We start from the raw sequence: 13,538 nt of genomic DNA on the forward strand, positions 1-13,538 counted from the left end.
TAACACAGGAGTAGTCCTGAATACATTGCAACAGAGACTCAGGAGAAAGGAACACAGTAAGCCAAAAGTCTCTTTAAATTCTGCCAACCCTCCCATGCACAAAATCCTGCGTCAGAATATAGACACATCACTGGCTGCCTTATCTTACTGAGATGAGTCTTATTAGCATAGAAATTACTTTGGAGTCAGGGAAGCAGATCACTTTCACCCTTGCACAGGTAACTAAGTAAAGCAGCTATATTAGCATACAAAAAAATAAATCGTAAAATGCTGGCTTTTTTTTTTGCAATTATACATTTTTGCTCCTTATTATTCAGTGTGAATAGCTTGCTAACTTTGTTTTCCTTCGCACTGCATTCTTATCAGGCTCTCCACTCTATCATGCATGAAGCACAAAGTTCAGTGGGGTTCGAAGCCGATAGCGGAACCGAGTCCAAACACCATCATTTACCCAATCTTGTGCTTCCTAAGTGCGCAGCATTGCTTACTGGGAAGAGTTTGGAGCTGCTGAGTGTGTTTTGACTGTATCAAGCTGCTGTTAGATGAAGAAATTATGCGATTGCCTTAACTTCTAAGGGGTCTAAATCCTAGAAATACTGCCATTGTGTTTAGGGCACCTTAAAGACATTGCTTATCATTTCTTATGACACCTCAGATAAAAAGCAAGAAAATAAAACTGACACAAGGTGTTTTCAGGGACCAAGCAATACATGCAGCAAACTGGATGGATTTAAGGGGATTGCAGCACTCTCCCCAAAACAACACAGAAACCTAGAAAAGCAATATTCCTGAAGATCAGTTCATTTAAATGAACACTGTTGTTAAGTGCCTGGGGTTTCTTTATCAGGTTTAACAGCTTTGTCAGCATTTTAGTTGCATATTTTTCACTTACTACCTTGACTTCACCTCCGTTGATCATGTGTAATCTTAATTTACAATGTAAGTGCAGTATCTTCATTAAAAGGGCATGAATGAAACGGCCCCTTTCTAGTGTTTTGAGAAGCTGAGAACAAATTTTGTAATTACACTACAAATGCACATGTTGTGTAGTTATAATGTAATAGCTAAGGTAATTAACACCACTATTTAGGTACTGTTTAATGAAGGCTATCCACCTCACTATGTTTAGGATGACCAGAATCATCAAAGACAGACCCACTGCTGTATATCTGTTCAAAATAATAATAATAATAAAAAATAAAAATAGAAAACATACTAATGCCTTGCACAGTAAGGTACTATTCCTAACTTTTGATGTGTCTTGGTGTGTGCTTATATAGTTAAAAAATACTTTAATGAACCCACCCTTTGACTAAATCCCATGTACAGCATGTTAACTATGATACTGATGCAAAGCAATGTAAAGCCAGCCATGACATTTTCAGTTTGTAGCTATTGCCAAACAAAAGGCAATTCAAATCATAGTAAAATCTTGTGCTGCAAATCCTTGTTTGCTAACTTATTAGAAGTTAAACCCAGGCATTTAAAAACAAAATAATGTACTTTCAGTCTGTGCTAAAGAACTCTCCACTTTAAAAAGCAATTAGGCCCTAAAAAGCTCTTAGTAATTAACAGACACTAACCCATTAAGGGTACCATTAGCCCTAGCCCCAGTTTGAAACTTTTATTTTTTTAATTACCCCATTGATTATTCTATAACAGTCCCAAGGGATCTTAGCTCCCATCTCTTTTTTCATGAAAACAGCCAGTTTACATCAGTCTTTTGGTATTACATTAAGTCTCAAACTACACTGTATTTGCACATTACATAGTAATCGCATTGCAAACATACAAGCGCATCAGCAAAAACAGTGCAACACAGCCACCGTTTTTATAACTTAGTTAAACATGTTGTTGCTGTACAATTACTGTTTTATTACAAGAACATTAGATTTGCCTAATACAAAGTGTTACCAGTTTTGTTTTCAAACAAATATTAACTTAAATTTAAAATGTACTATTAAAACGATACTTTGGTTTTGAAAGAATCGCTCATGCCATCTAATTCTTTTTTTTCTATCAGTAAATGTTAAAATGACTAAAATTGAAAGACCTTGATTGACTTTGGATGATTAATTGTGAAGCCAAGGAATGAAATTTGAATTTTCAGCTCCAACTCCGATTTCAATTATCAAGACAGGAGTTCTAACTAACGCATGTGATTTTTTTGTTCAGTATAATACAAAAAGAAAATGAGGAATCTTGAATAAGCTGAAACATTTATTCAGTGTGGTTAATTCATATTTCACTAAATATATGCAATTTTAAACATATTTACTTAATTATAAACATATAAACATATTTACTTAATTATCTTAGTTTCTGCAATATACACTGTCCAGCGATAACATGTATAGATCGCTCAGTTTGCTATACTAACCAGATTATGCTTGCCTGTTTTTTAACCTGTAATTCATACCATGCTGTTAAAAAGTCAAGATGGAATATAATTCAAGTATGGAAGCTTAAAAATATACATGAAGAGGATGTGTTGTTGATTAATCCCAGTGCAAAGGTATTCTATATTTCAGACTTCAGAAAGTTACGTGAATTAATTTTATTGCTGGAACACAGGCTACAGCTATGGTATTGTCCAAGTTCCAAAGTTCTGCAGCTCCCAGTGGTTCTTAATTCAGAATTGTGTGTAATAATTCACAGGATTTTATTTGCTTAGCTCCAGTGCTTCACACTTGTTTTCATTTAAAAAGGAGATTGCTTTATAAATGATTGTGCCTTCATAGCCAGAGATGGGCTCGGTATATGTCACAATTAAAAAATAAATAAATAAAATAGAAGAAAAAAAGGATTTGAATGCAAGTTATTAAAAAAAGTCACAGAGTGCCCTTTAACCACAATTCACAGCAAACACATAAGCAAGCTGAAGGACATCCATTTGTCAATGCATGCATAATAAGCACCTGCAAGAGAACTCTGTGTTGCAATTCATTAGCCTTTCATGCCTTTCTCCCTGTAGGCATGGGTTAACATCACACAAGTAGTTCTCCACCTTCAAATTGGATGCCACTGCTCAAGAGACACCCAGGACTGAATGACATAAGGTGTATAGGTCAGGATTGAGATGACTTTTTACCATACTTTTGTTGAATAGATAATTCATGGACAGGAGGAGCACAATAAAATAAGATTTGTGTTTACTATGCATTTACTGTGCCTCAGCGTGCATAAACTAGCTTTTTACTGAATTTTACTATACCTACAATATTCACTATTCTTTACAGTGGTTTGCTGTGCTTTTAATTATGACACACAGGCCTGTCTAATAATTCAGCATGCTGGTGTAAATATTTAATGGTGTGTGTAGTTTGGGGTTCAGAGAGAGAGAGAGAGAGAGAGAGAGAGAGAGAGAGAGAGAGAGAGAGAGAGAGAGAGAGAGCAGAGAGAGAGCAATAGGCCAAGGGATTTGTGAGGGATATCTAGGAATAAAACGTATTGCCTTGGGGAATAAAATGTGATCCAATCAAAAGCTGATCACTTTACACATTAATTCCCAGATGCACTGCAAACGTGGTGGTGCATTGCATTAGCTGCGTCACATTCAACTTCAGGTACAACATTCCGCATTTAACAAGATATTATATTGAGCATGCATAATCCATTTGATCAAGATCTTTAGAAAATATACGCCCCTGTAAAGAATAGCTAGTGGTTTAGCTTACCTTGCAAAAGTAAGTATCATGGTAGTTGTAAAAACTATGTAAGTACTGTAATTGTATTGATAATTTGTGAATGTGCCTATTCTATGCATGTCCTGTAAATACTTAGCACAAAGTGTTGCAGTATCATACAGACAATGCGACTGACATCTATATTAATTACAGGGAAGGCAGGCAGATTTAGAAAGCCTTTAAAGTAAACACATGGTTTGGATTCTGTTTCAAGTGCACAGTAAACACATAGAGGACTTCCTCATATTTAATGTCACAAGCTGTCTCCATTTCCATCATTTCACTGTTCACCGGGACAGTTAACAAAGGTCAATCAGGTCACAGTAGATGGTTCATAACAGGATTAATTTCCAATGCATCAGACAGTCATGCTAGAGTTTATCTTGCCTCCTTTTGAAACACTGTACAGTAATGCCCGCTAAGTCAGACACTAGTAATGTTTTACCCAGTTTTTTTCAGTTAAAGTCTTAAGGCCAGTTTTATTTTTTGTTTTACAATGAAAATAATAATAATTAAAACACGACATCATGGAATTACTAAACAAGCTTATGTAATTCCTTTTGTCAATGATTGAAGATTTGCCACCAATATTATTATTTTCAATTAAATTTATCTAATGCTGTTTTACTTGTAGCAAGTTATATATTATAATGGGCTACCATTTAACAACATACAATTCAGAAAAAAGTTCAGGCAAACTCCTGACCATAAAAGCTGAACTTGGGAAGATTCTGTGTGCTTGCATTAAAATAACTAATTTACTGACGAGTCACATCATCCTGAACTCACTACACTCAGGGCCTGGCTGAAGAATAATTTGCTTTTCTATTTGCTTCATGTGTCTCTGAATCCCGGCTCTCTATTTCAAATGCCATTACACCAGGAGATATGATCCATCCATAAATCAGAAGCTATGGGTCATTCTCTTGAGATTCTCTTGTTTGGAAAACTACCCTCTAGCACCAGCTCATCTCTCCAGCTTTTATTTTATTATGATCAAGTAAATGTTATTAAGTAAAGGCTTTTTTTGTTGCTTTTACTGGGAATAAAAACAGACTAAATGTTGTAGAATTGAAATAATTTAAAAGTGTAATATACCATTAATAACATAATATGCTCCCTTGTCACATATTATAAAAGCAATATTATTCCATTAATGAGATATTCTTTAAATACAATACAACAGGAGCTTATTGACAAAATCTAAGCTTTAAATCTTTTTATATTTTATATATTTTATATATTTTTTTTAGTATTTTAAAAGTTGCTTTGCATGTTGTTGGCTCATTTAACAAACAATTAAAAAAAGTTTTACGAATACCAAAAAAAAAGGAACGCTAAGATGATTAGTTTAGAAACGTGTAACCATCATCACTGAAGCCAATAGCGTTAAACCGCTGGAGAGTGGGACAAGCATGTACTGAAATAGAGCAGCATCACTAGATTTTTACACAATGTATGTCATTTCATTTTGATCTATTTACCCCATTTCATCTTAAAACTTAAATTTCAGTACCATAAACAGATGGAATTAAAAATTAGTAAGCACCCTGAACACAGAGCCATCTATTCAATTTCCAGAACCATGGACATCAGACCCCATATATTGATTGTCTTATACAGCATGTTATTCTAATATGTTATATGACGTATTTTCGTAACAAAACATAGATTAACATCTGATATGTGGCTCACTGTGTGTTGTCCTTTACTAATCGGCTCCAATGAACAATTAATCTTCATATTCATTTGGAAAATGCTGAATGCGCTTGATTTTAAGTACGTACAAACAACCTGAAACTCTTTTTTTTTTTTTTTTTTTTGCGGAATGCTTTAATGCTTTATAATGAATTATACTAGCATTACCAATTCTATATGCTGCTTTATGTTTGCTGCAGTCCGTTTGTGTTGTATTTCCAGCCCCAATATTCTCCTGGTTAATACATAAATAAATAAATAAATAAATAACTTATTATATCCTCTTTTTTTAATCTAACTCTTAAAGCAGCTATCTTAGTTCACTTTATAATGATGATAAAATTGCAAAATAATTATTTTTATTAAATATCCTGGAAGACGTCTAGATGTCTTTGATTTCTATAAATAACAAAGTTACTAGGAAGAAACAAAAAAAAAGTACTGTATTCAGTGCCAGCAGTGACATCTGAATTTAGTAAAATTAGACATCATAGTAGATTAAACAGGCATGCATAGAAGATATTCATGTTTTTTTTCTTCTTTTTTTCCCCCCTCATAATGCTTCAATAATAACCAGTCGAGGATATCGGTTAACTTCTGAATAGTCCTCATGTGTTTTCCAAACATAGACATAAATCAGCTCTAATAGCAATATTTGGAAACACTTTGCAATAAGTGTCATTAATTGAAATGTCATTATGCCAGTGTCATTTTCTACCGTTTGAAGGACAAGCACATGAGTCCATGTTTCATAGTGAGAAAAGACGATTAAGTTAAATTTTTACGACAATATGTGATTATAATAAAAGTGAACAGGTTCTTGCTCACAAAAAGTAATGGGAAAAGTTTAATACTTTCCCACATGAAACCAATAGGGACATAGCTACAATTTTACTTGCAAGAGTTTGATAACTCAAGATGATAAGTACTTCAATTCAGGACACATCCCATATTTTCTCATACAACAACAGGACAATAATTTAGCTCAATCAGACACTTATTTTAAAGCATTGTCTAATTTGCCTTATTATTTTTCTATATACACAAGAAGATCTTGTCCACAAAATGGAAATATATTTCACACATACTGTTTACCCACTGTGGCTGTAAAGGGCCATGGCCGCTTTGCTTTCCTTCTGTGGAGAAAACACAGCAGAACTGAATGACATCTCAGTCCTCAAAATGTGTTCAGCTGGTCTTAATGTTATCCCAATGATGGAAGCCTTTCTGGAGAAAAAAAGTTGGTCATATTGAACAGAAAAATGGTATAACTACCAGCTTTGAAACTGCTCTGCAGAAAGTGTCCTTTCCACAACAAAATGGCTAGGTGACTTTACAGCAACCTGGTATACACATGCCAATTCAACACCCCCTCCCACCTTCAAAAAGGGAGTACTGCACCTTTAAATTGAAATGCTAGTAATACCATTAGACCGCAATAACAAATTCAGGGTTGATATAGGAAAATCCTGCAAACTCATCTTGGTCCATGTTCATGATGAAAAGTTTGTCGGTGGGAGTGAGGTCTAGGGGCTGCTTGGTAAACTCCTTGTCAAAGTTTCCTGTGTCCCTCTTGTTTTTCTGTTTTGGGAAGAAAATAGATCATTAAAATGGAACTGTTACCGTTTTTATTTTTCCTACAGACTATTTGTAATATTATGGGTCCTATCTTTAAGCACCCGTGTAGGATGTCTTCTTATTCCGTATGCCTGAAGTATTCTTTCTGCCCTAGGTAACAAATAGTGTTTTACGTTTCTAAATTTGCAATCTTTAGTCATTTCATAGAACTTTTTCATACATTGTCTTGTTTGGATGTCTCTATAAAAGCTTGTAACCATAACTTGGTTTGTTAGACTGATTTGATGTTTTAAGCATTACAATGATAGTATAAACATATAGCAATGAATCCATTTTTATCCAAAGTATTGAGGTACTCACCAATTACACTTTACAGGAACTTTACTCAAAGGGTAAAAATCAATTACAAAAATGTTTTATACCCATTACCATAGGCTTTTATATTTATCAGTTGTTTTCAATATGAATTTATTTATTTCCATAACTGCACTGTTGGAGCAGTGTGCACAACGACATCTGTCTGTACATATCTTACAAAGTATGTCCAGATTGGTTGCGATTTTAGCATTGCATATAATAAAATGTAAGATCATATGAATGTACGTCTTGCAGAATACAATACAAAAGTCCCATTCACGCAGGCATCACAGAATGCATGACGGCCATGTTTGAGCCGACACAATAACAAACAGCCACGCCTGCATGAAGGTTTCACTTCCCCGAGGAACATCTATGTTTAGACTGTCTATCCATATTTGTGTTGCTTGAGAAACACCATGAGCCAGATTGCAGCAGGGATGAAGAAACATTTGGGCTGCCAGTTCAATCCAGAGAAGCTAGGATGGAAGCGTCCGAGACAAGCTGCTTCCGGGGCATTGGTACACGCATTGTATACTTGTGTCTGTCACCCATGTCAGCCCTGCTTTATCAAAAGCAGTGTGAAATCACATAGCTGACCTGCACGACACTGGGTCCTGACCTGGCTAAAGCATGCCAGTGTGAAAAGGGCTTAAGATAACATAGCATGGGGGAGACCCCAATACATTCTGCATGTTATAAATGATTGCCTACGTGAAACCCTAAATTGAAAAAAATAAAGCTTGGAGTGTGGGTCCATTGAGCTGTACTCCGCCATTGATGATCCTTGATGATGACGATAATGATGCCCTAATCCTGTAGTATGAAACTTCTTCATGAGATATCAAAGTGTGTAGGGCCCTCCGTAGGTTGATGTGCTCATATTTTTGAAGTGTTCCACTAATGCAGTATATCTCAATCAATGTGAACGTGTGCAGCCATAACAGACCAATAGTATCCCCTTAATCAACTTTTCTGTTGTATTGGTATTGGTAACTGCAATGCATCTGCCATTCACCTCATTTCATTGTATGGGATTAGGTGCCACCACAGCGTACAGCTTTGGCCAGAAGTTTAGCATCACCCTATAAAATGAATTTACTTATTTTGCTTCATAAAGGTGAATGAAACATGAAATCTAAATGCTGTACTGCTATTATGGCTTCCGGTAGACTTTTACCATATCATTTTGTAGTTTGTCTCAATCCTAAAATTTTAGATGATGCCAAACTTTTGGCCGTAGCGGGATGGTAAATTGAGAACCAATGCAGAGAACCAACAAATGGTGGTAGCCAAAGAATCTTGCTGGCCTTCTTTTGTTGTCTCCCCCTGCTAAGTTTCATTGAAGTTAATGCTTATTCCTACAACATCAGTGCAAAGTGGAATGATTTTCTAAGCCCTTTTAAAAAGAAATCTAGATTTGGGATGTACAGTACAGTAGGGGGAAAGGGGCTGTGTCGACCTTGTAGGAACTGTTGGATAAGGTGCCTGTCAGTGAACCCAAGGGTAGATGCAGTGAAGTTTTGCTTGAGTCTACATAGGGCAAACCTGAATGGGGAAACCCAGGGGTGATTAAGAAGAAAATCTGTAATCGTGAGCATGTGTTGGTAAGTGGAGGGAAGGGGGTTATGCTCAACAGACAACCAAAATGACTTTAGAACCATCCGTTGAAGGTAATGTTAGTTACAATTTAGAAACTGGAATTTCATGCATCCGTCCACAGCTTCTTGTGAACTATGGGGCGGCCCTGACCAACTGCCCCAGTGGTAAGGGTATTTTTAGTATTGGCAGCTTAAGGGGACGATGCCTGCTTTGGGTAAGAGAAGCAAAATTTAACAATGAAAAGAAAAAGCTTGCTGGCTGTCTGATATTTCTGTGCTTAGACTTTCCCATTTCCCTCCTCATTACTTCTGAATGAGATGTCTGCTTTAGAAGACAAAAGAAAACTGCACGGAAGTACATGCAAGACAGACAGACAGACATACATACATGTAGATTGTAGACAGACGGTAATTGGGCAAGTCTTGTACTATATTCTAAATTAGTCTTTGTTTTTCTAAGGGGGACAAGAACACAATGTCGACATCTCACACCCACCAATTACTTGAACACAAAAGCCGGCAGATGGTACATCTATATATGTAAAACAGAACAGACTTAATTCACATTTAGGGCTTCTATATAAATGGTTTAATTATGAGTGCTGCATTTCCTTTTTTTTTTTTTTTTTTTTTTAGAAAACAGCACTTTCAATATAGGGGAAATACCACATTAATAATCCTTGGGCAGTTTTGTTTTTTCAATACTAATTACAGATGGTAACTGTTACAATAAAGAATAAGTCCTTATATAGTCTTTTGTTCCTCATTTTATACCCTTTGGCTAAATTCCACTTGGTCACAAAAAAATATCTAATTTAAAAAGAAAATGTGGGTTGTCCCATAATGCACTACTCAGTAGAAAGTGTTCAGCAGTAAATGGGTCATGAGTGTTATGCAAATACATGTACAATGCTATGCAGATGAGTGCAATGCTATGCACAGTTCATACTGTCTATAATACATGTCTGGATTAGCAGTATCCCCGGGGATTGCTTTGTAAATGAAATGGTTTACATTCATCTCTATTGGATACTGAATACCTTGTACTCCCAGACAATAAAAATAAGCCTGTTTGGTTATATTGTATTGTGGTATACAGTACATGGGTAGAACCCAATAGATATGATTAGAATTCAGTCTGTATGTATGCATTTTGTTTTTTTAGTGATTTAAAAAAAAAAGGCTCAGGATAATAGATCTTGGTTTATAAAATCGAGGGTTGTTCAGTTTGAAAAAGCAAGAAAATACTCTTACTTTAATATAGTGTCAAATCTCAGTAGATCACCTTTTACAGGTTAGTTTATTTGCTTTGCTTCATTAATAAAGCTTGGTACTATTAAATAAAGCAACAGCAATCCAGAAAAGTTTCCTTACTATCAAACCATATTTTATTTATTTATTTATTTTTATTTCGAGTGTCCATTTATTATTTTACCCCACGATTTTACCCCAGTTTGGGAGTACTTGGGAGTCAGCTTCCTTTTTCACACAGGTACTCGAGAGAGGATGTCAGTGAGTTATCAACATCTGGAGGACAAAGGCCAGCCCTGCAGGTGTCCGCTCTGTGCTTACTAGACGCCTGGCCAGCAGGGTTCGCTGTAGAGCGAGGAGGAGAAACAGCCCCACAACCCCAATGAAATAAATCATAGCTATTAGATATGTATGTTATATGTATATTATAATAATCATATCATATTAATTATAATAAATATCATAGCTATCAGATATGTATGTTCATATATATATATATATATATAGCTGAATGCATCATTTTGGGGGTGCATTTTAGAAGCTTGTCAAAGTCTTTGATCAGGGTTCCACACAAAGACACTCCAGTGCTCATGGATCTACAGTAACAATATGCGAGTTGAAAGATTTAAAAAGGTCTCCACCTATTTGAGCCAGGGAGAACAATGGGTGTGATGACTGAATACCCCATATCACATTCCATCAGCCATTCCCTGACCCTGCATCCTCCCCAGCTGCAGATATATTGACTACTGCTGCAGTGCCTTGAAAACTGCACCATACACACACACATATACATATATATATATATATATATATATATATATATATATATATATATATATATATATATATATATATATAACACACACACACACACAGGAACAGAATTTTAACAAAATATCTGCTTTTTTTCCCCCAGCTATATTTATTAGCTGCCTGCAATTACTGCACCGAAAGGGACTTGGTATTTCCATTTCGTACCAAGGAAGGCGATAAAAAGAACCCACACACTTTCTGCTGACTCGTCTTAGCTAATCTTACTAGAGTTTAATTAGAACCTTGGCTCTTTCATTTCTTCCTCTATGTTTACACTGGCTTTTCAGGAAAACAGGGATTAAAGCTCAGTTGTATGTAGGAGCCAATTCTCTGTTATAATTCGCAGAATAGCAGTGTCAGGCGGTGACCTGTTTTCAGCTGATAAGCCATGGACAGTTACGATAACCAGCTAATTTTAATTTTAGGCTGTGACATTCAGAATTAATTATTATTCATGTGCTAAGTGAAAGTAATGAGGAAATGCTAAACCAGAAAGCAATATATAATGTGGAACAACTTCGAATTCGGGAAGTACAATAATAAAATAACAACAACAACTATAATAATAATAATAATAGTGTAATAAATAGGGGTTTGAAATGTGATAATACTAACTTTACATTAAAGTTAATATTTTAATAAGTTCAAATCTACTAAACAAATACTACAAGTTAATATGTAGCATACACAGGACTGAGCAGCATCAGCTGAGCAGTTTTGTCACCCAAACATGAATGTGTGTATGTACAGTACTGTGCAAAAGTTTTAGGCAGGTGTGAAAAAAATGCTGTAAAGTAAGAATGCTTTCAAAAATAGACATGTTAATAGTTTATATTTGTCAATTAATAAAATGCAGAGTGAGTGAACAGAAGAAAGATCTACATCAAATCAATATTTGGTGTGACCACCCTTTGCATTCAAAACAGCATCAATTCTTCTAGGTACACTTGCACACAGTTATAGAAGGAACTCAGCAGGTAGGTTGGCCCAGACATCTTGGAGAACTAACCACAGTTCTTCTGTGGATTTAGGCAGCCTCAGTTGCTTCTATCTCTTCATGTAATCCCAGACAGACTAGATGATGTTGAGATCAGGGTTCTGTGGGGGCCATACCATCACTTCCAGGACTCCTTGTTCTTCTTTACGCTGAAGATAGTTCTTAATGACTTTTGCTGTATGTTTGGGGTCGTGGTCATGCTGCAGAATAAATTTGGGGCCAATCAGATGCCTCCCTGATGGTATTGCATGATGGATAAGCATCTGCCTGTACTTCTCAGCATTGAGGAGACCATTAATTCTGACCAAATCCCCAACTCCATTTGCAGAAATGCAGCCCCAAACTTGCAAGGAACCTCCACCATGCTTCACTGTTGCCTGCAGAGACTCATTCGTGTACCGCTCTCCAGCCCTTCGGCGAACAAACTGCCTTCTGCTACAGCCAAATATTTCAAATTCTGACTCACCAGTCCAGAGCACCTGCTGCCATTTTTCTGCACCCCAGTTCCTGTGTTTTCGTGCATAGTTGAGTCCCTTGGCCTTGTTTCCACGTCAGAGGTATGGCTTTTTGGCTGCAAATCTTTCATGAAGGCTACTTCTGACCACTCCCCCGGACAGTAGATGGGTGTACAAGGGTCCCACTGTTTTCTGCCAATTCTGAGCTGATGGCACTGCTGGACATCTTCCGATTGCGAAAGGAAGTAAGCATAATGTGTCTTTCATCAGCTGCAGTAAGTTTCCTTGGCCGACCACTGCGTCTACAGTCCTCAACGTTACCTGTTTCTTTGAGCTTCTTCAAAAGAGCTTGGACAGCACATCTGGAAACCCCTGTCTGCCTGGAAATTTCTGCCTGGGAGAGACCTTGCTGATGCAGTATAACTACCTTGTGTCTTGTTGCTGTGCTCAGTCTTGCCAAGGTGTATGACTTTTGACAGTAAACTGTCTTCAGCAACCTCACCTTGTTAGCTCAGTTAGGCTGTTCCTCACCCAGTTTTATTCCTCCTACACAGCTGTTTCTGTTTCAGTTAATGATTGTTTCAACCAACATATTGAATTGATGATCATTAGCACCTGTTTGGTATAACTGTTTAATCATACAGCTGACTATATACCTACAAAATCCCTGACTTTGTGCAAGTGTACCAAGAAGAATTGATGCTGTTTTGAAGGCAAAGGGTGGTCACACCAAATACGGATTTGATTTGGATTTTTCTTCTGTTCACTCACTTTGCATTTAGTTAATTGATAAATATAATATATTAACATGTCTATTTTTGAAAGCATTCTTAGTTTACAGCATTTTTTCACACCTGCCTAAAACTTTTGCACAGTACTGTATGTAACTAGACTCTTGTACCAAACACTGAGAATGTGAATGTCTTTCGAGGGCCGATTGAAAACACTATGCTACAGAAGGTATCAAAGTCTTGTATCATGTTTACATTGATGGACATTGCAAGGTTAAAAAAAACATTAAGTGTTTCCTCACAATATTACCTACATAAGCTGTTAATATTTGTATCCTGTTTTACAGATAAATAAAACAAAACACATC

The 13,538-nt window shown here is 36.2% G+C and overlaps 1 protein-coding gene across 1 annotated transcript in view; it reads right to left on the reverse strand.

Moving 5' to 3' along the window:
• Positions 1-4,960: 4,960 nt before the first annotated feature.
• The window catches only part of LOC121331034 (protein kinase C beta type-like), a 98,685-nt gene continuing 90,107 nt past the window's right edge, over positions 4,961-13,538 (reverse strand). The window contains exon 17 of the mRNA XM_041278141.1: positions 4,961-6,965. Within this exon, the coding sequence (XP_041134075.1) occupies positions 6,813-6,965 (153 nt within the window). The 3' untranslated portion in view covers positions 4,961-6,812. The remainder of the gene's footprint in view (positions 6,966-13,538) is intronic.

Source organism: Polyodon spathula, chromosome 18 (assembly GCF_017654505.1).
Source record: "Polyodon spathula isolate WHYD16114869_AA chromosome 18, ASM1765450v1, whole genome shotgun sequence".
Classification (NCBI taxonomy): Eukaryota; Metazoa; Chordata; class Actinopteri; order Acipenseriformes; family Polyodontidae; genus Polyodon; species Polyodon spathula.